General features: G+C 42.0%; 1 protein-coding gene and 1 pseudogene across 1 annotated transcript; both read right to left on the bottom strand.

The window, feature by feature from the left end:
- Positions 1-1,807: 1,807 nt before the first annotated feature.
- Positions 1,808-9,510, bottom strand: LOC112217496 (CMP-sialic acid transporter). Its single transcript, XM_024377817.2, has 8 exons — positions 9,365-9,510; positions 8,793-8,973; positions 8,441-8,600; positions 6,886-7,038; positions 3,360-3,426; positions 3,090-3,266; positions 2,812-2,946; positions 1,808-2,441 (listed from the first exon to the last, which is right to left on the bottom strand). Exons 1-8 carry the CDS (start codon positions 9,372-9,374, stop codon positions 2,308-2,310), a joined length of 1,017 nt encoding a protein of 338 aa, XP_024233585.1. The 5' UTR covers positions 9,375-9,510; the 3' UTR covers positions 1,808-2,307.
- Positions 9,511-18,472: 8,962 nt separating this feature from the next.
- LOC112217495 lies at positions 18,473-22,029 on the bottom strand (annotated as a pseudogene).
- Between the last annotated feature and the right edge of the window lie 920 nt (positions 22,030-22,949).

Here is a 22,949-nt window from a genome sequence, read left to right as displayed (position 1 = left end):
TACCAACTAATCAAGCTTTGATCATTTGAATCAGCTGTGTAGTGTTAGGACAAAAAAACAAAACGTGCACCCTTTGGGGTCCCGAGGACCGAGTTTGGGAAATGCTGCCTTAATGTCTGCAGTAACTCAGTTGCTTACTAATCAGAATTACAAGTGATCTTGCCAACAAGCGGATGCATCCGGTTTTCAGGGATGCAACCGAGCTTGTGAAGAAGCCGGATGTGAAGGTCCTGGGCTGGCGTGGTCTACGGTTGAGGCCAGTTGGATGTACTACCAAATTCTCTAAAACCTGAGAAATGAACATTATCTGCCAACAGCTCTGGTGGACATTCCTGCAGTCAGCATGCCATATAAATGATCCCACAACTTGAGACATCTGTGGCGAAACAGCACATTTTAGAGGGGCCTTTTGTCCCCAGCACAAGGTGCACCTGCACCTGTGTAATGGTCAGGCTGTTTAATCATCTTGATATGCTACACCTAGCAAGTGGATGGATTATCTTGGCAAAGGAGAAATGAACACTATAGGGATGTAAACAAATGTGTGCACAAAATGAGAGAAAAGCTTTGTGTATATGGAAAATGTGTGCTCTTATTTCAGCTCATGAAAAATGGGACCAACACTATATGTTCCGTTTATATTTTTGTATTCAGTATATACATGGACAAAGACAGCCACACCAATAACATGACTTTAACATGTAACTATACAGGCACTTAGTGCATTCTGGAAGTATTCAGACCCCTTGACTTTTTCCACATTGTTACAGCCTTATTCTAACATGTAAAACAAATTATATCTACACACAATATCCCATAATGACAAAGCAAAAACTATTTTTCTGAATTTTTATAAAGAAAGAAAGCCACTCGGACATTGACTCGTTCCGAAGCCATTCCTGTGTGCTTAGGGTCATTGTCCTGTTAGAAGGTGAACCTTCGCCCCAGTCTGACATCCTGAGTGTTCTGGAGCAGGTTTTCATCAAGATCTCTCTGTATTTTACTCCATCTTTCCCTCAATCCTGACTAGTCTCCCAGTCCCTGCCTCTGAAAACATCCTCACGGCATGTTGCTGCCACCACTATTCTTCACCGTAGAGATGGTGCCAGGTTTCCTCCAGACGTGGCACTTGGCATTCAAGCCAAAGAGTTCAATCTTGGTCTCATCAGACCAGAGAATCTTGTTTCTCATTGTCCGAGTCCTTTAGGTGCCCTTTGGAAAACTAGGCGGGCTGTCAGGTGCCTTTTACTGAGGAGTGGCTTCCATCTCTACCATGAAGGCCTGATTGGTGGAGTGCTGCAAAGATGGTTGTCCTCCTGGGTGAACTCTGGAAGGTTCACCATCAGGTTCTTGGTCACCTCGCTGACTAGGGCCCTTCTCCCCCGATTGCTGTTTGGCCAGGCAGCCAGCTCTAGGAAGAGTGTTGGTGGTTCCAAACTTCTTTAATTTAAGAATGGAGGCCACTGTGTTCTTGTACTTTCAATGAGGCAGATTGTTTTGGGGGTACCCTTCCCCAGATCTGTTTCTCAATACAATCCTGTCTCGGAGGTCTACGGACAATTCCTTCAACCTCATGGCTTGGTTTTTGCTCTGACATGCACGGTCAACTGTGTGCGGATGTGTGCCTTTCCAAATCATGTACAATCAATTGAACTGACCACATGTGGACTCCAAATCAAGGATGATCAATGGAAACAGGATGCACCTGAGCAAAGGGTCTAAATACTTATGTAAATAAGGTGTGATTTTTTTATTTTCAATACATTTGCAAACATTTCTAAAAACCTGTTTTCGCTTTGTCATTATGGGGTATTGTGTATAGATTGAGGAAAATAATTAATTGAATCAATTTTACAATAAGGCTGTAACGTAACAAAAATGTGGGAAAATGAAAGCGGTTTGAATACTTTCCGAATGCACCGCAAATGCTCAAGCTCTCTCCCAGGTGAGATTCTGTCAGCTGTGTATATACATTCGGTACTTTGTCAATAGTGGAGTAGTTGACATTGACAGTGGTTCATGAAAAATATTGTTGTCCATTACTAACAGCAGTCCCACAGTAAACAAAAAAAATAAGGAATAAAAACCCAAATGGTATTTTCTATGTATACATTCTGCCTCAGCGCCACACTTCTCTTACTTTATGCTCCATCATTACTGATATAATGATTCATCTAGATTATTGAAGTTCCTTGCCGATGCTCTTATGGGACAACAGTAGACCGCAGTGTGAAAGAGGGCCTCATGGGCAGCTCCAACACAGAGGTCAGGAAAGACCATAAACCTTTGCTATTCCAGACCCAGGCTTCAAACAGTGATCAGTTTCTGCCTGGCCTCCTTGTCTGTGTCTGCTCTTGGAAGCTTGGTGGTGTCTTGTTTCGGAAGTCCATAAAGGTATATGGAGACACACACCAGCATTGCTCCACAAGCAAAAGTAGCAGCTGTATGAAAAGGGAAAATGGTTACTGAAAACCTGCCATGGACTATTGATGAATTCACTCAAAAATATTTTCAGATTTTTTCACTTCTAATCAGTGTTTCCCCTATATTCATTAATTTAGAAATAAAGATACATTTCTGCCACGGCACACAAATGGATAGTAGTTGACTTAATGACTTGAAGTTTATGGGAACAGGTAGCATATCATTGCGCTAGTAGCAATGTACCCCCCCCACGACCTTTGCCACAAAGGCTGAAAAAATATATATACTATATTAGTACGAGAGTGTTAGACACCACACAAAAGCCTAGTGGCTGAACAGTAACTTATGATAGTCCATGCCCACAAAAATGTGAATGATTTGACTCACTTATCTGTAGCCCAAACAGAGTGACGGATGCCACAGTAGAGAGAACGATGGCGGCTGCAGCAGAGAAGCCTTTCATGATATTGTCTGTGTACTTCACCACCACTGATGTGTACAAACCACCCACACTGGCCAAAACTGGAAGAAGAAAATACAAAATGTAAATGCAATGTACCGCACAAATTTAGGTTAGGACATTTTTTAATTAAAAAAAAGAAGTTATTTTTGCATTGTAGAAAATCAGGAATATGTTCATGTGTCAATATTGAATTTTGACTCACAGACTACAAAGCACACCCAAGGCGTGTAACCGTAGAAGAAGCCTTTCTCTATGACCTGAGCGCCCTCAGTCATGTAAACTCCAGCGAGGGTGACCACAATGCCAGACAGGTACATCTGGATGTTCCTCACCCATAGGGATGTGTCTGAGCTCTTTAGGACCTTCTCAAAGTACACACCTGCTCAAACACAAAAAAGGGACACCATTAGATTGATGATAATGGCAGGTAGAATATTTTAAAAAAAAAGGTATTAAGATAAAGCAAGATTACCTGCAAACCCAGAGCACAACACAGCCACAGCAATGGCCATAAACCCCAAAAATGGGTTCTGCTCCACCTAAAAATAGATTAGAACATATCGAATACACCTTACATACCAAGACATTTAGCCCCCAACCTTTTGACGCTTTTCTTTAGATCTGAAAAGGTATTGCCAGTAAACAAAGGAAAGCGTGTACTTTTAATTCCGCCAACCGACCAATTCATGATTGCGGTAAAGTTGTCTACGGCTTAGTATGAAACGTAGCCGTAATGCCAAAGCGACATTGGCACAAACTACCATAGAATTAAGAATACTAGAATGGACATGAACCTTCTTATGATGAGATGATAAAGGTCAGCCATAATGGTCAACCAAAGCTTGCCAGTGCTGTGATAAGTATAAAATAATCCATTTCTGCACTAGCCAGACAGTTTTAGAGGAACTGGCAAATGAACTGCCAATATTCCATTCAAACAACAGTCATTCTACAGGCTGAAATCAGTTGATGATATGACTTAGACAACTTGTAAATGCAACTAGTACTGATATTGTACCATATAATAGCACTCACAAATAGAGACATTTATTTGCTAGGCAGCACCCATTACTAGGCTGTAACCATCCCATCACTTCACATAGTGCATGCTTAGTGGTGGGCTGTTCTCTGAACCACACCTGGATGAATCCATTAAGAATTACTGTGGGGTTGAATACCACTGAATGACGAAAATATTGGAATAAAGTAGGCGAATGCAAAAAGTCATGTATCAAATGGCTGCTTACTGAAACTCCCCGTCATCCAATCATTATATTTACACCAGACTGATCTTAAATTGGTCAGAAATATTGAAAACATTATGGGATAATGCATCAACTTCCCCAGCTTCACATTATAGTAATCAGCATTGTGTAAGGGATAATCAACAACAAGTTGAAGGTGTGTTCATGGAGGGTGTGTTCCATGACGTCTAGAGGAGTGGAACTCACCTTCCAAGGAGTTGCATTGTTTTCCAGATAACGAGTTGATTATCCCTTTTATACCATGGCTATGTAACACATTTGCCGCTAGAAATGTGTTAAGCATCCACTGAAGTAGCTAGCAAGTTCACTAGATAGCGACAGTAGTTGCCTTGGTAGCCAAACAAACAGACTTGCTAGTTCAGCTAACAAAACCCATCAGTACTAGCTTGCTATTATGACAATCAAATTCAACAATGCCAATAATGTTTTCAATTCTACTTTTGCTTTCAAAAGCAACTCAAACATGTAAAAATGAACTATAGCCACTGAATTCTACCATGCAAATATACTGTGCATTATAGGGAAATAATAAATGCTCTAGATGGTCCTTCAAGCCAATCAGAAACAAGTATTCAACAATGCCATGATACAATTAAGTGATAATGTCCGAGAAGCTGATGTTTGGAGGATATATTGGCACGGGTGTTGTTAGTCCCGAGACAAAGTCGATGGCTGGCTGGCAAACCGGGTTTTCCAACATATTGAAAAAATGATTGATAGTTTAATTAAAAAATATATTTTGATTAATTTGTTCATACTATTTCATCCTTACACAAGATATAGTCCTGACACAAAACTAGGGTTGCTACCTAAGCTGGCTGGTTGTTCGTTCTATCGGTCCGTTTGCCAGAGACACGACCCAGTCGTTCAGTCTTTTTGTTCTATATCTTTGGACACAACCCAGTCGTTCGTTCTAAATGTTCCATTACTGTCTGGCAATGTTCTTATCCCTTGCTTGCTAGCTAGCCAACTACTGCTAATTTACAGTCGCGTCAAACAGTGCATTCAGAATAACAGTGTGATGGCGTTTGCATTTGTTGTTTAAGCTGTTTTCTAGTGACATTTATTTAGACACATCTATAACAATGAGCTAATGAGGCGTGATTTCTCCTGGCATAGAAAATGTGCTCTCTCCTCAGGACACTGTTGTTCAGAGGAGCTGGCCTACAACACATCTAATAACCTTTGCAAATTGAAACTGGAAAGACTGGAAAGTAGCTGCACTTCGTTTCGTTTGACCTTTTTTCAATTGACATTTTTTGTACACACACAAAGGTTGGAGTCACTTAGAAATGTCCTTGTTTTTGAAAGAAAAGCACATTTTGTTCATTAAAATAGCATTACATTGATCAGAAATACAGTGTAGACATTGTTAATGTTGTAAATGACTATTGTAGCTGGAAACGGCAGATTTTTTATTGAATATCTACAGGAACTCTGCTTAGAAGGCCAATTGTATTGCTTCTTTAACCAGAACAACAGTTTTCAGCTGTGCTAACATAATTGCAAAAGGGTTTTCTAATGATCAATTAGCCTTTTAAAATGATAAATTTGGATTATCTTACACAAAGTGCCATTGGAACATAGGAGTGATGGTTGCTGATAATGGGCCTCTGTACGTAGATATTCATTTAAAATTATTATTATTATTTTTTTTAAATCTTTCCGTTTCCAGCTATAATAGTCATTTACAACATTAACAATGTCTACACTGTATTTCTGATCAATTTTATGTTATTTTAACAGCATTTTTAAAATGTTCTTTCAAAAACAAGGACATTTCTCAGTGACCCTAAACTTTTGAACGGTTGTGTATATATCCATAAAAATTATGCCAGCTGATTCATGATTTTGACTGCCTGAGAAACGCTGCCTGCCTTTGTCTCGTCCCGACACGTTCATTACTATGGGACAGCTGGAGATCGAATTTGAATATTGAAACAATGTTGTAAATGTCAGGGAGACAGACAGCAAGGTGTATACAAATCTCTGCTGTTAAACTAAATGTTAGTCTCAAAGAAATGTGAGATAATGAGCAAACGAATAGATAATGTCATCTATTCATTTGCTCATCTATCACGGATCAGAAATGTTTCGCATGCAATAATGTAGCAGAAATCAAGTGTAGACCTATTAGTTTGCTCGATCGGCGTATTGGCAACTCCAAAAAGGTTGAAATGTGAACACAATGCTTTGGAAAATATAAATTGCTATTTTATTTTCTAAGGTTTCTAAAGCACATACAGGGAATCTAAATGTGTCTTGTCTGTTTAATGAACAAAATATTGATTTCATTTGCAAAGGGCAGCCATGTAGCTTATAGGCTGCACAGACCAGTAACATAATTAAACTCAAAATATGATATTCTATTCATGCCATTGGATGTATTTAAAAGGTTTATGCTGGCAATAATGTGGTAAAAATGGGCCTGTTTTGAAAGGGGGTCATAAACATTGCACTGCCCCCAATTTTTTTTAAACATTTTTACAGGCAACATTCCATAAATCCTATGTGAAAAGTGTATAAGATTCTTAATAAATAGACAAGGCAGAGAATTCCAAACCTCAGACTTGGGTTGTAAACAAGCCATTAGAACATTAGCAACGAACCAGTATACACTTTACAGGCCCATTGGCCAGGTCTCCCTTGTAAAATAGGGATTCTGACCTCAAATGGGACTTCCTGGATGAATAAATGTTAAATAAAAAGCCAAAACAGAAACACAAAGGGTACCTGGACTTTAGTGGCCTCTGCCGGTTTCCACTGGACCAGTGTGACGCCTAAACACAGCATAAAGACTGAGAACCACTGCAGCCTGCTGAGAGAGCGGTTCAGCATGAGGACCATGCACAAGGCTGTGCAAGGGATCTTCAATTGATAGGTCACCTAGGTAAGGAAGATACAGTGAGAATGAGCCAAAGGGGAAGTATAGATACAGTACCAGTCAAAAAGGTTGGATACACCTACTCATTCAAAGGTTTTTCTTTATTTTTACTATTTTCTACATTTTAGAATAATAGTGAAGACATCAAAACTATCAGTTGTGTTGTGACCAGGTAGGGGTGGTATACAGAAGATAGCCCTATTTGGTAAAAGACCAAGTCCATATTAATGGCAAGAACAGCTCAAATAAGCAAAGAGAAGATTACTTTAAGACATGAGTCAGTCAATACGCAACATTTCAAGAACTTAGAAAGTTTCTTCAAGTGCAGTCTCAAAAACCAGGCGCTACGATGAAATTGGCTCTCATGAGGACCGCCATAGGAAAGAAAGACCCATAGTTATCTCTGCGGCTGAGGATAAGTTCATTAGAGTTACCAGCCTCAGAAATTGCAGCCCAAATAAATGCTTCAGAATTCAAGTAACAGACATCAACTGTTCAGAGGAGACTGTGTGAATCTGGGCCTTCATGGTCAAATAAACCACTACTAAAGGACACCAATAATAAGAAGAGACTTGCTTGGGCCAAGAAACACGAGCAATGGTCATTAGACCGGTGGAAATCTGTCCTTTGGTCTGATGAGTCCAAATTTGAGATTTTTGGTTCCAACCACCATGTCTTAGTGAGACGCAGAGTAGGTGAACGGATGATCTCCATGTGTTTCGTCCCACCGTGAAGCATGGAGGTGGTGGTGTGATGGTGCTTTGCTGGTGACACTGTCAGTGCTTTATTTAGAATTCAAGGCACACTTAACCAGCATGGCTACCACAGCATTCTGCAGCAATACGCCATCCCATTTGGATTGCGCTTAGTGGGACTATCATTTGTTTTTCAACAAGACAATGACCCAACACCTCCAGGCTGTGTAAGGGCTATTTGACCAAGAAGGAGGGTGATGGAGTGCTGCATCAGATGATCTGGCCTCCACAATCACCTGACCTCAACCCAATTGAGATAGTTTGGGATAATGTTGACCACATGCTCAAAGAAAAGCAGCCTACAAGTGCTCAGCATGTGGGAACTCCTTCAAGACTGTTGGAAACGCATTCCAGATGAAGCTGGATGTGAGAATGCCAAGAGTGTGATAAGCTGTCATCAAGGCAAAGAGTGGCTACTTTGAAAAATCTAAAATATATTTTGATTTGGTTAACACTTTTTTGGTTACTACGTGATTCCATGTGTGTTATTTCATAGTTTGATGTCTCCACTATAAATTCTACAATGTAGAATTAAAAAAAAAAAAAAAAAACCTTGAATGAGTAAGTGTGTCCAAACTTTTGACTGGTACTGTACATCCAGCCTTAACGTGACATGTTCTGCAGAAATCAAGAAATGTGTAGTTTATACCTGATACACAGCTGCATCAAGATTGCTCAAGGCAATAAAGGCCATGTTATTCTGAACTGCATAGACCACAGAGGGAACACTCAGTTTCAGCAGCTCTTTTGGACTCCAAAATACATGTTCAACTATGGACGCTTTTAACCTGCCAAAGCTGCCAGTTTCTCTGCAAGGTGAAAATGAAGACAAACATGTATAAAAGCTGAGCTACTGGGACATTTATATTCATTCAACAAAATACTCAACACAAGGGTGTTCTACAGTATTTCTTCAAGGCAGAGACCAATGGAAAAAGGCTATCCAAGTGCATTTGGAACATGTACGGTCATGAAAACGGTAGTACATTGGATATACTTACTTGGTCAACATCCCAAGGCTCAAGAACAATTTAATACATTCCGTGATGCATACTGCTGTTGTAGAGAAGTACATAACTGTTGATGATACTGTCCTTGTGTATCGTAATACCACGGTGTAAGTTGCTGCCACCAGTGTCATCACTGACAGACAGTAGACCTTGAACATCACACTCACTGGCTCTGTAGAGAGAGGACAATGATTCTTGACAGCATGAAGTGTGAAGTTCACAGAAAGTAAGACAATGAGGCAAGGAACCGACAATCAGTGTGTACGGCCACTTACTGACGAGATTCGCATTCGTTACAAGAACAATCTATATAGCCGGGGGATAAGTTTAGACAGTCACCTAGCTAGTTGTATCTGGACTCAGCAGGTGGCTAACTAGCTACTTCGCATTGCCCTTCCGTTCAGAGAAGCTGTCTTTTTTTTTTAGCTGGATAGCAAAATACCAAAGACAATATGTTTAGTTCAGTGTATTAGGCTAACTTGTTGCGTTAAATAGTTCCCGAAACAGGAACTAGTAAATAACATTGCAAATAACGTTAAGCATAGCTAGCAGATTTCACTTACCGTTAGCCATGGTTAACTTGATTGTTGTGATCCGTTGTCAGACGAATGCTTGGGTGATCACCTACCGATGTGTCTGTCTGACGACACGCCTGAACTGAACATCACAAGTAACGATTACCAGATATGAAATCCTGAATAAGGTCTTCTTCTTTGGTATCATGGCGTTCGCACATTTGTTTATGCATGCCGCCACCTAGAGTGCGGGAGTGTGGTGGCCGCTCACGTTACATTTTGTGATACAAAAATAAAAAGGAAATAAATTGCACCACTACACCTATATACCACTATTCAGCGGTGTCAAATTAGGTTTGGGGATGTTGCTCTTGCTATCCCTCTTGCACTGGCACGCACCATCTTCGGGGAGGTAGGTTTGGGTGACATTATCCCTCCTCGTGTGAATTAGATTAGCCTGCATTGAGTGGGCCACTTTACTATGAAGATTGTCTTGGAAAAAAAACGTCAGGACATAAGACTGTTAAAAGGTTTACCTTCTTGAATAAAAAAAAGATCCAAGCAAGAAGACCATGGTAACAGTACACTCAATAATGAGCCAATTAAATCACTGACCAATTTGATTGCTTTTCTCCTCAGCTCCCACTCATTCCACTCGCACGAGTTCACAATGTTGTTTTACAACAAATATGTGTCCACCTGAGTGCTGCTGTTACCAACAGTCTCTCCCCTGACTGGATCTGCAGAGACAGAATTTCAGTGCACCGTTGGTTAAAAAAATATCGCTGCCAAGTTCTGAAGATGGAATTTAAGAATTATGATATTGTAAGTGAACATACCTCAGAATGTGGAGTGCCACGGGCAGTTGGAGGAGCTGGATAAGCTCAGGGGACCGCTTTGCTTTCTCTGCCACACGGGCTATGTACTCATCTGGTTTGGATCCAAATCTTAAACATGCCTCCTTGGAGCTGAAAACATAGTATTTCTCCCTATGTTTCAGGACTCCTATGCTTTTATTTATTTTACCTTTATTTAACCAGGTAGGCAAGTTGAGAACAAGTTCTCATTTACAATTGCGACCTGGCCAAGATAAAGCAAAGCAGTTCGACAGATACAACGACACAGAGTTACACATGGAGTAAAACAAACATACAGTCAATAATACAGTATAAACAAGTCTATATACAATGTGAGCAAATGAGGTGAGAAGGGAGGTAAAGGCAAAAAAGGCCATGGTGGCAAAGTAAATACAATATAGCAAGTAAAACACTGGAATGGTAGTTTTGCAATGGAAGAATGTGCAAAGTAGAAATAAAAATAATGGGGTGCAAAGGAGCAAAATAAATAAATAAATAAAAATTAAATACAGTTGGGAAAGAGGTAGTTGTTTGGGCTAAATTATAGGTGGGCTATGTACAGGTGCAGTAATCTGTGAGCTGCTCTGACAGTTGGTGCTTAAAGCTAGTGAGGGAGATAAGTGTTTCCAGTTTCAGAGATTTTTGTAGTTCGTTCCAGTCATTGGCAGCAGAGAACTGGAAGGAGAGGCAGCCAAAGAAAGAATTGGTTTTGGGGGTGACTAGAGAGATATACCTGCTGGAGCGTGTGCTACAGGTGGGAGATGCTATGGTGACCAGCGAGCTGAGATAAGGGGGACTTTACCTAGCAGGGTCTTGTAGATGACATGGAGCCAGTGGGTTTGGCGACGAGTATGAAGCGAGGGCCAGCCAACGAGAGCGTACAGGTCGCAATGGTGGGTAGTATATGGGGCTTTGGTGATAAAACGGATTGCACTGTGATAGACTGCATCCAATTTGTTGAGTAGGGTATTGGAGGCTATTTTGTAAATGACATCGCCAAAGTCGAGGACTGGTAGGATGGTCAGTTTTACAAGGGTATGTTTGGCAGCATGAGTGAAGGATGCTTTGTTGCGAAATAGGAAGCCAATTCTAGATTTAACTTTGGATTGGAGATGTTTGATATGGGTCTGGAAGGAGAGTTTACAGTCTAACCAGACACCTAAGTATTTGTAGTTGTCCACGTATTCTAAGTCAGAGCCGTCCAGAGTAGTGATGTTGGACAGGCTGGTAGGTGCAGGTAGCGATCGGTTGAAAAGCATGCATTTAGTTTTACTTGTATTTAAGAGCAATTGGAGGCCACGGAAGGAGAGTTGTATGGCATTGAAGCTTGCCTGGAGGGTTGTTAACACAGTGTCCAAAGAAGGGCCGGAAGTATACAGAATGGTGTCGTCTGCGTAGAGGTGGATCAGGGACTGCTTGGGTTGCAGGAAAAAACATAGTCACTTCTTTTGAATATTTTGAATAATAAAAGGGGGGAAATGTATTATTTGTACAACAATGTAGCAATATATACAATTGCCACCTCAAAAATCTACACACCTGGCCCATCCTTCACGAGTGTACTGTATAACAATGGAGACTGCTGAGGGGAGGAGGGCTCACAATAAAGGCTGGAATGGAGCCCATGGAATGGTATCAACCACATGGGCAATCACATGAAATGTGGTTGATACCATTCCATTGACTCCATTCCAGACATTATTATGAGCCCTCCTCACCTCAGCAGCCTCCACTGGTGTATAACCACAAATTCCCTTGTATTGCAGTGGTAATTTGTCAAATTCAGCTGTTATCTCAGGCAAGAGCTACTCTTGTGTTTTGATCTCAAAGGGGGTCAATATGGTTTTGAGCTAATGATAGAGATGTAAGAAACGCAGAGCTATACTGCTGGTGAATGTGAGGGTGTTAACACAGTACTTACCTGAAGACTCCTTCATTTTCTTCTCGTCGTTCTTGATCTCCGACACCAGTATGTCCTCCAACTGAACATCAGGGAAGAGCTGGGACTAAGCAACCACTAAGGGCTGCAGGTTCACCATCATGTTACTGAGGCTGCTCAACAGCACCATCTCATCCTGAAAACCTGATCAATACTTTGCTGGAGCTGTGAAATGGGTCTGGAAGAGGACATAGAGTATGAGAGTTGAGGTCTAGAGATTAAGGGCCGGTTTCCCAGACATACTGTAGGCTAAGCATAACCCTGGACTAAAGAGCACTTTCAATGGAGATTCCCTTGCTTTTTAGTGTAGGACTAGATTTAATCAGTGTCTGAGAAACTGCCCTGTAATGGGAATATTTAAGATGACTAAGTGATCAAATGTATATTTCTGTAATACACATGCTTTTCATTGTTCTGTTTGTGACATTTTAGTTGCGGGTTGATGGTTACTAGACATTATGATGAATGTTATAGATTGTTGTCATTTGTTCTCAGTTGAGCTGTTGCTCCTTGACCTTCTTTATGAGGGACAAGAAGGTCCCCAGCTCCAACTGGGAAAAGATGATTTGTAAGGCAGCTGCTAAAAACACGCACGCACGCACGCACACGCACGCGCGCGCGCACGCACGCACGCACGCACGCACGCACGCACGCACGCACGCACACACACACACACACACACACACACACACACACACACACACACACACACACACACACACACACACACACACACACACACACACACACACACACACACACACACACACACACACACACACACACACACACACACACATGAGCAAAACAGGAACAAACTGATCAATGGTGGAAAATGGGATGATTCCCAAATTGTAAATACTATCACTTCCATGGCCAGTGTAATTACAACTTATCATTTTGCGCTTTCCCTTCTTTGTGAATAGGGATACCTTAATTGAAACAATAACAAAGCATACTCCCCACCTCTGTTCTGGTAAAAAGCTTAGGGATGGGGCTGGAGAAATGTAACCACTCATAGACAGCGCTATGGGTTTAAGGATTGACCATCCATGATATCAACATTATAGTTTTAATCATGTTTTTAGGCTTTGCAGTGTTTGTTTAAATGTACTTTTATTACAAACACTGAAGAAAAACAAGCTTGTATTTTGTTTTCTGATGGGGTATGACAAGTTGAACTATGCTCATAAGGCATTTATTTTTATTCAAAAATCAATGGGTAAATATAATTAATTTATTAGTCCAAAAAATTGATGTAGCAACTAAGGATGGCCACTTTAACTTGTTGTACAAAATGAGAATAAAATAGTCCTTGTGAGTACCTGTAGCCTCTCGCACTGTTGTGATGTCTGTGGGGGAAACCAGACCTGAGCTCAGCAGAACATTACTGACAATCTTATTTATGGTAAAGGCCCTCCAGATCCTCACGTGTTTTCACTCGGCTGTCAGGGATTTCTCGACTCACTGGGCCTAGCTTCGACTGAAGTACCTACTGGTGATCCTCAAGGAACTCACCTGGGACACAAAACACGACCTTTGAGGCTAAACTGATGAATAGGTACAAGACCAGTATGCCATGTCTTTAGAAGGTACTTGACAATGGCCTCATGTCTCAACATAGATAGTGTTTAGTTAGTAGACCATATGAATAAAACGTTGGTTCACACATCCTTTGAGCATTTTAAAGCCCCCAATTCCGCCGAGACTTGTAATTCATGTCAAAGTAGGCTTGCTTCTTGATCGTGTCAAGGGCAGGGCTCCCCTGGTCCATGAGCTTGACCACACACAACTGCAAAGGAAGAACAACACTGATGACGATGAGCCCATTGCTCGAAGATCTCAGGCATGATACCAGCCAAACCTGGTTGTTATAATGAAATGGAGTGAATCTACACACTTCCAGAAGTTCTAACATGCTGGGTAAGAGTCTGATCAACTTTGAATAGAACTTGTGGGTCCAACACAACATTTTTACCGAAAAGGAAAAACATTGATATAACAAAGTAGCTTAACACTGTCACTGACACTGCTTGCCTTTATCACACAAGGCTAACTAGCTAGCCACATTATTCATTATACTGAAAATATATATATAAATGCAACATGCAACAATTTAAACGATTTTACTGAGTAACAGTTCATATAAGGAAATCAATCAATTGAAATAAATAAATGATGCCCTAATCTATGTATTTCACGACTGGGCAAGGGCACAGACATGGGTGGGCATAGGCCCACCCGCTTGGGAGCCAGGCCCAGCCAATCAGAATTAGTTTTTCCCCACAAAAGGGCTTTACTACAGACATAAATACTCCTCAGTTTCATCAGCTGTCAGGGTGGCTGGTCTGACAATCCTGCAGGTGAAGAATCCAGATGTGGACGTCCTGGGCTGGTTTAATTACACATGGTCTGCAGTTGTGATGCTGGTTGAATGTACTGCCAAATTCTCTAAAATGACATTGGAGGCAGATTAACAGCTCTGGTGGACAGTCCTGCTGTCAGCATGCCAATTGCACGCTCCCTCAAAACTTGAGATATCTGTGGCATTGAGTTGTGACAAAACTGCACATTTTAGAGTAGCCTTTTATTGTCCCCAGCACAAGGTGCACCTGTGTAATGATCCTGCTGTTTAATCAACTTCTTGAAATGCCACACCTGTCAGGTGGATTAATTATCATGGCAAAGAAGAACTCCTCATTAAAAATGTTACATTTCTTTACTCATCTATTGTTTACCTGATACCTATTTTTACTTAATAATTGCACTGCTGGTTAGGGCTTGTAAGTAAGCATTTCACTGTAAGGTTGTATTCGGCACACATGACAAATAAACTTTGATTTGATATGTTTATAATTTTTGACAGTATTGTAAGCCAGGGACCCATCAGGAAAGCCACTAACGTTTGCCGACACCATGCCCCACTATGCCCCATTCTTGAGCAATTTCTCTAATTATGTTTTTTAATGACACTTTCTGGTCGAGTATGAGACATGTTTTTAGCCTGCAAGCTATACTAGAGATCATGCAAATTCCCCACCTCTGCACCACATCTTCATGGTTGCCATGGTAATCAATGTAACACTTCATGAGCCACAGGATGTAAAAGTTGCAATGTTGTAACTGTAGTAGCTAGCATAATGCATTGATGCACATCTTACTGGCCTTCTCATTCATTTCATGTCATTAAATGCTCATATTTTTTATTTTTTTTACTTTGCATAACATTGTCATGCAGGACTGTCACACCTTCTACCGAAGTCGATGCCTCTCCTTGTTCGGGCGGTGTTCGGCGGTCAAAGTCTTCGGTCGTCTTGCCATCGCCGATCCATTTTTCATTTTCCATTTGTTTTGTCTTGTTTTTCCACACACCTAGTTCTCATTTCCCTCATTATGTGTTGTGTATTTAACCCTCTGTTTTCCCATGTCTTTGTGTGGTATTGTTTATCTGTTCATGTATGCACACATTAGGCTGGTTAAGCTGGGTTATGTTAAACCCTTATTTGTATTTCGTGTTAGTTTGTGCCGTGTGCTTTTGGTTCACCAAATAAAAGGCTCCTTTTTGCTACCGACTATCTGCTCTCCTGCGCCTGACTTCCTACAGCCCTTCACGCATATCCTGACAAGGACATAATGGAAACATACATTTTGATAAAAATATTTATTATAAAAACAGATATTACATACACAACTTGGTCTAGATGAAGGTAGCAAATCTCAAGCATGGAATGTACAGTTCAAAAAGGAGAGGCTGGAACTTCAACTCAACCTCTGACCAAGAACTAACGTCAATGAGCTGAGTATTCATCGGTCTCCATATTTTAGCCCTTGGATAAGGCCTTTCCATTTCACAGGGGTTGATTACGGACTTCCACTTAAGACCTGAGATTAAGATCACATGGCAACCCCACTTCTTTAGAGTACAAAAACACATGGCAGTTCTTAAAAAACACTGAAGAGTACATGTAAAAATGGTGCGTCAAAGACTGGGTTAAGTAACACATGAATCATACACTAGGTAGTAGGTCTACTGTCAACAAAATGGGGTTGATACTCAGGTCAGGTTTATCAAAATGCTGCAAGGTCCAAACTAATAAGGCCAATTGTGTGTCCATATGAACAGGCCATTTTTTGGAAGGGTACAAGGTAACCGTCAAATGGGAAAGTCATAGCCGCAATGAATCAACATACAACGTTCAAATCAAATCAAATCAAATCAAATTTTATTTGTCACATACACATGGTTAGCAGATGTTAATGCGAGTGTAGCGAAATGCTTGTGCTTCTAGTTCCGACAATGCAGTAATAACGAGCAAGTAATCTAACTAACAATTCCAAAAAAAAACTACTGTCATACACAGTGTAAGGGGATAAAGAATATGTACATAAGGATATATGAATGAGTGATGGTACAGAGCAGCATAGGCAAGATACAGTAGATGATATCGAGTACAGTATATACATATGAGATAAGTATGTAAACCAAGTGGCATAGTTAAAGTGGCAAGTGATACATGTATTACATAAGGATGCAGTCGATGATATAGAGTACAGTATCAACGTATGCATATGAGATGAACAATGTAGGGTAAGTAACATTATATAAGGTAGCATTGTTTAAAGTGGCTAGTGATATATTTACATCATTTCCCATCAATTCCCATGATTAAAGTGGCTGGAGTAGAGTCAGTGTCATTGACAGTGTGTTGGCAGTAGCCACTCAATGTTAGTGGTGGCTGTTTAACAGTCTGATGGCCTTGAGATAGAAGCTGTTTTTCAGTCTCTCGGTCCCAGCTTTGATGCACTGTACTGACCTCGCCTTCTGGATGGCAGCGGGGTGAACAGGCAGTGGCTCGGGTGGTTGATGTCCTTGATGATCTTTATGGCCTTCCTGTAGCATCGGGTGGTGTAGGTGTCCTGGAGGGCAGGTAGTTTGCCCCCGGTGATGCGTTGTGCAGACCTCACTACCCTCTGGAGAGCCTTACGGTTGAGGGCGGTGCAGTTGCCATACCAGGCGGTGATACAGCCCGCCAGGATGCTCTCGATTGTGCATCTGTAGAAGTTTGTGAGTGCTTTTGGTGACAAGCCGAATTTCTTCAGCCTCCTGAGGTTGAAGAGGCGCTGCTGCGCCTTCCTCACGATGCTGTCTGTGTGAGTGGACCAATTCAGTTTGTCTGTGATGTGTATGCCGAGGAACTTAAAACTTGCTACCCTCTCCACTACTGTTCCATCGATGTGGATGGGGGTGTTCCCTCTGCTGTTTCCTGAAGTCCACAATCATCTCCTTAGTTTTGTTGACGTTGAGTGTGAGGTTATTTTCCTGACACCACACTCCGAGGGCCCTCACCTCCTCCCTGTAGGCCGTCTCGTCGTTGTTGGTGATCAAGCCTACCACTGTTGTGTCGTCCGCAAACTTGATGATTGAGTTGGAGGCGTGCATGGCCACGCAGTCGTGGGTGAACAGGGAGTACAGGAGAGGGCTCAGAACGCACCCTTGTGGGGCCCCAGTGTTGAGGATCAGCGGGGAGGAGATGTTGTTGCCTACCCTCACCACCTGGGGGCGGCCCGTCAGGAAGTCCAGTACCCAGTTGCACAGGGCGGGGTCGAGACCCAGGGTCTCGAGCTTGATGACGAGCTTGGAGGGTACTATGGTGTTGAATGCCGAGCTGTAGTCGATGAACAGCATTCTCACATAGGTATTCCTCTTGTCCAGATGGGTTAGGGCAGTGTGCAGTGTGGTTGAGATTGCATCGTCTGTGGACCTATTTGGGCAGTAAGCAAATTGGAGTGGGTCAAGGGTGTCAGGTAGGGTGGAGGTGATATGGTCCTTGACTAGTCTCTCAAAGCACTTCATGATGACGGATGTGAGTGCTACGGGCGGTAGTCGTTTAGCTCAGTTACCTTAGCTTTCTTGGGAACAGGAACAATGGTGGCCCTCTTGAAGCATGTGGGAACAGCAGACTGGTATAGGGATTGATTGAATATGTCCGTAAACACACCGGCCAGCTGGTCTGCGCATGCTCTGAGGGCGCGGCTGGGGATGCCGTCTGGGCCTGCAGCCTTGCGAGGGTTAACACGTTTAAATGTCTTACTCACTTCGGCTGCAGTGAAGGAGAGACCGCATGTTTCCGTTGCAGGCCGTGTCAGTGGCACTGTATTGTCCTCAAAGCGGGCAAAAAAGTTATTTAGTCTGCCTGGGAGCAAGACATCCTGGTCCGTGACTGGGCTGGGTTTCTTCCTGTAGTCCGTGATTGACTGTAGACCCTGCCACATACCTCTTGTGTCTGAGCCGTTGAATTGAGATTCTACTTTGTCTCTGTACTGGCGCTTAGCTTGTTTGATAGCCTTGCGGAGGGAATAGCTGCACTGTTTGTATTCAGTCATGTTACCAGACACCTTGCCCTGATTAAAAGCAGTGGTTCGTGCCTTCAGTTTCACACGAATGCTGCCATCAATCCGTTCTCATCAAGTTTAGGTATTTGCTGTCAAAACACTTTTATAGTACAAAAACATGCACTTAACAGATGTGTCCCATTCATTACAAAATGTAGAACGATTTATCAATACTCGTAAGTCAGAAAAGTCTATATTGTGAACAAACGTGTACCCGAGTCAAGAATAGGTGACGTTGTGAATTGAACCAAAGGGACCCTTCACACACAAAAAAAAATGTAGGTTTAAAAGATCAATGCACATTATTTTTTATTTAACTAGGCAAGTCAGTTAAGACTAAATTCTTATTTTCATTGACGGCCTAGGAACAGTGGGTTAACCGCCTTGTTCAGGGGCAGAATGACAGATTTTCACCTTGTCAGCTCAGGGATTCGATCTTGCAACCTTTCGGGTTACTAGTCCAACGCTCTAACCATTAGGCTACAGGACTTGCGTTATAGGCCTTCATTTTGGGACATGCAACATTGAATGCGGTTAAGTGGAGAGTCGAGAGGGAAAACTCACAATGGAGAAGTAAAATGAAAACAGTCAGTCTACCATTTAGGTGTGGTGGCAGTATCAACAAACTGCACATACTCAACACTTCACCTGCATTGATTTAGCTACAGGTCTTGGAGGGGAAACTACAGTAATTTACCTTTCACCAAGTTAACACTGAAAAGATGAACATGCTCATTTTAGGTTGAAGTTATTTCAAGAAAATGAAGAAAGCTAATAAAATGCACAGAAAACTATTACAATTTGACCATCATGTCATGGACCTTGCCAAAACCATGGCATATGTAGTAGTTTCTCAGAAACGGAGAAGACTGATCAAATGGGCCTTTAAATAAAGTAGATCGGTTTTCCTACCATCACCAATATACCTGGTTCACCCCCCCAAAAAAACAATTTGAAAAGAGGAGAAAAGGGTGGGAAAACAAACTAATATTTCAAGAGACACACAGAGAATATGTTCAAACCTGTTCTGAAGCGCATACAAATCTGTAATCTTTCTTTACATATTGCCAGACCCTGATAAGAAGATTCTAAAGTAAATCTTTGGACATCCTCAGGACATCTTTGACAAAGGCATCAATTTAAGGAATGCAACCGTCTTGAATCAGGATTTATGTCACTAAGCATAAATCAGAACATTCCCAAGTATTGTCTGATCTGCCTGACAACAGTAGAACAATTTTATATCACACTCAAAGTAATAGAGCGTTGGAAGCTTCAAGCTGAAATGTCCTCTGGCATTATGCAGTAGAGCTATGTTGCACCATCCATTTCAGGACCATCCAGTCCAGATGATGAGTCCAGCTCAGAAGCACTTCCTGAAGACGATCTGTGGGCCATGTTCCTCATATTCCTCTTGGCTGATCCAGGTGAAGTCAAAGGATGACAAGTTAGCTAACACTGCACCTCCACTCCAAACAGATACATCTCTGTCCTTAGGGCTGGTCACACGCACACACACTCCCTCAAGTCTGTAGGCACCATGGTTCTAATTTCACTCTGAAGCCGCTCAGGCAGTCCAGCCAGCAGGGTATTTCCACCTTCAGAGGAAATTAGTGTCAAATGGCTACTTTTGACCAGGCTTCTTTTGACCACTACATAGGAATAGGGTGACATTTGGGACACAGTAGTAGACATGGGTGGATGAGTGGACAAGTATTCAGCAACTCATAAAGCAAAACTATGTACCTGATAGGACAATGTTCCCCAAAAAGCTCCGCCGGAGGTCAATGTCCGAAAGGAGGATTGACTTGAAAATACTCTCATGCATCCCGTAATGGTCTCGTCCAATCAGATCTGGCTTAAACAGCATCTCAGGAGCACTGTGGATGGAAGACATCACTGATTAACAGATCAAAGCTGACCCCTGGTGGCCATCCAATGGCTTACTTGGTAGTACCATAATCATAAGCTGTTGGCGGAGTTAAAACACTTGCAGTTCTTAGTCTCTATTTCCTCAATACATAGCAGCATATCACTTAACCATCACCACTCATAAGGGTGAGTGTTCTTTAAAGTGGGGATACAGGGGGTCGGTTAGAGGCTTACCTGAACCGCTCTGTGCTGAGGTGGACGACCTGTCCATCAGGCATGATATAATACATCACTGCTAGCCGACAGCCCACAGGTTAACTCCGATTCATAGTCCCGGGCCACCTGGCAGCATTTCTCCTTTATCTCTCTCACAATCTCCATCTCGGTAAAAGTGTGCATGCACACCCCCTGCTCCTGCAGAAGCTGGGACACAGGATAGCAGAAATCAAAGGTGAAAATAACTAATTGTTTTTTTGACCAAATGAGCATATTTAACAGAGTCCCTGTAAAAAAAAAATACATAAACTGTTAACATCAAATACCATTTTAAGGTGCATTGTAACATCATGGCCAGCCACTGCGTGAGGTAGACAGTATCCCTCAAACACTGGCACCCTATGACTCACTCCATCCCCAGAGTCAAACACTACACCTATTAGAAGACAAAGGCTACAATGATTAGCAATCTTATCCATTATTACAGCTAAAAATACATAATTTCTCTCCTAGATTTTTAGCAATCTCCTAGATTTGAATCTTTACTTTGAACAAGAGTGAAAGCATGCAATCCTTTACTCAGGAATATAATCACTGGATTAGATGGATTCATATATTAACTGAATCTACTGTATATTTACTTACATCAACAGAGTAGATAAAAGTTAGTTTACCTGTGGACCTCCCTGCTGTGTAGAGCGCCAGTAGTGCCTGCATGGCCACATAGGCGAGGGGAACGTTAAAGCAGTCAAACATAAGTTCCATCATGCGCTGGCGGTTCTCCAGCGGGTTCATGGCTGCCTCGGTCAATAGGACAGGGTGGTCGTCTGGATCGACCTGCAGCTTGCTGGAACGTGTGGTGCCAAATCTGAAGCGAGACCAGTGAGGTTTAAATCCTATAACCGCCAGGTACTACAGCTTCATCAGAACATCAATGGGATAGAATTATGTCAACAGTAGACAACCCTTCTCCATTTCCTCCCAGTTGCTTATAATTCCGTTGTTTCATGGGATACTTCAGTACCAGGACTCCTCTCATGTGTTGAGCCTCATGTCCAATGAAAGTCTCCCGTTCAAAGTTGCCATTCATTATTTCCTGTTGACAAAACAATAGGCAAATCAGAAAGCCAGTCTCCATGTTGGGAAACGTATGGTGGTGGCCTAGCAGATGAATAGCCACATGATCAAGGACAAACACCAAATACTTTGCTCATACAATTACCTCATATTTAGGCATTTGGAAATATAGTATTTGGGAGGTCCTGATCAGCAAACCCTTCTTTTTCTCAAACCAGATCCTGTGTCCAGCACTATTGGAGTATTGAAATTGGTCATCTGTAAATACAAGTTCAGAGAGATATAATCATTCCCATTTAACTGAAAGAACGTATAATATTCAAAAGGTGAATAACGTGAATGTCTTTTCAAACAACTACTAATCCTTACGTCTCTGGTGGTTATTTGGACATTGGGTTGATTGACAGGTGACCTAGAGATGGCCCTCCTTGCAGTCCTACACCTCTGAAACCCATCAGGGCTCTACTTCTCTCCACTCATCAGCTCCGCTTGGTTCACATGATCCAGATATCACTTCAGCAAACATACGAGGTAGCTCTTCAGAATTAAACCCAGAATGTGCCATTGAAATATCCTCAGATTTCTGGGAGAGGTTGGATTTCTGTCTGGATTTCTATCTGAACACCTGCAGAGTCAACAGGTGTTAATGTTGATTCAACAGAGGAATTGTCTAGAGAGGACTGCTCACGGGACTCCAAAGGGTTATTGCGTAATGATGCCTGTTGAGCTGTGAGGGGTTTGTTGTTGTGGATATTGCTGTGGTCCTTCACAGGTTTGAGGCTTCGGATGAGTGCTGAACTCTGGCATGACTTCTGGTGCGAGTCTAGGGTCAGGGTCTGAATCACTATCAGGGCAGAGGGTTAAATACATGGTTTCCATTGAGATGTTGAGTCTAGCCCTTTGTCAATCACAGGAAGTGATGCCTTTCTTGGTTTAGGCACTGGGGGGTTGTTATAATTCCAACTTGGGTCAAATACTCCATGTTCTGGGCACATTTCAGGTGTCAAGGTGGCCTCTTGGGGAAATTGCAAGTTGTACACCAATCTGAAATCTAAGCCTTCCTCACCATCTGATTCCAACCTCTTCAATAAATTAACTGGGATCAGAATAGCTTTGTGGTGGAGTTAAGACTGGTTGTGATGCTCTGGGCTCCATAAACTCACTGTGGCTGGGAGCATCTACTTCTACCACGGCATCACCACAGCCAGATATACTAGAGTCCGCATGTGGAGACTGACCATTTACACTTTGAACAAAGTCTTGTGATACAGGCATTATG

Source organism: Oncorhynchus tshawytscha, linkage group LG18, assembly GCF_018296145.1.
Source record: "Oncorhynchus tshawytscha isolate Ot180627B linkage group LG18, Otsh_v2.0, whole genome shotgun sequence".
NCBI classification, from domain to species: Eukaryota; Metazoa; Chordata; class Actinopteri; order Salmoniformes; family Salmonidae; genus Oncorhynchus; species Oncorhynchus tshawytscha.
The sequence above is the reverse complement of the archived record's forward strand: the minus strand, read 5'-3'. Positions and strand labels throughout refer to the sequence as shown.

What these genes read in the sequence shown, in the direction of transcription:
- LOC112217496 (XM_024377817.2), bottom strand. An exon ending in CAGAGGCCACTAAAGTCCAG is followed by an intron (nt 3,427 to 6,885) that starts GTACCCTTTGTG and finishes ATCTATTTTTAG; the next exon opens with GTGGAGCAGAACCCATTTTT. An exon ending in TCTGTTTGGGCTACAGATAA is followed by an intron (nt 2,442 to 2,811) that starts GTGAGTCAAATC and finishes CTTTTCATACAG; the next exon opens with CTGCTACTTTTGCTTGTGGA.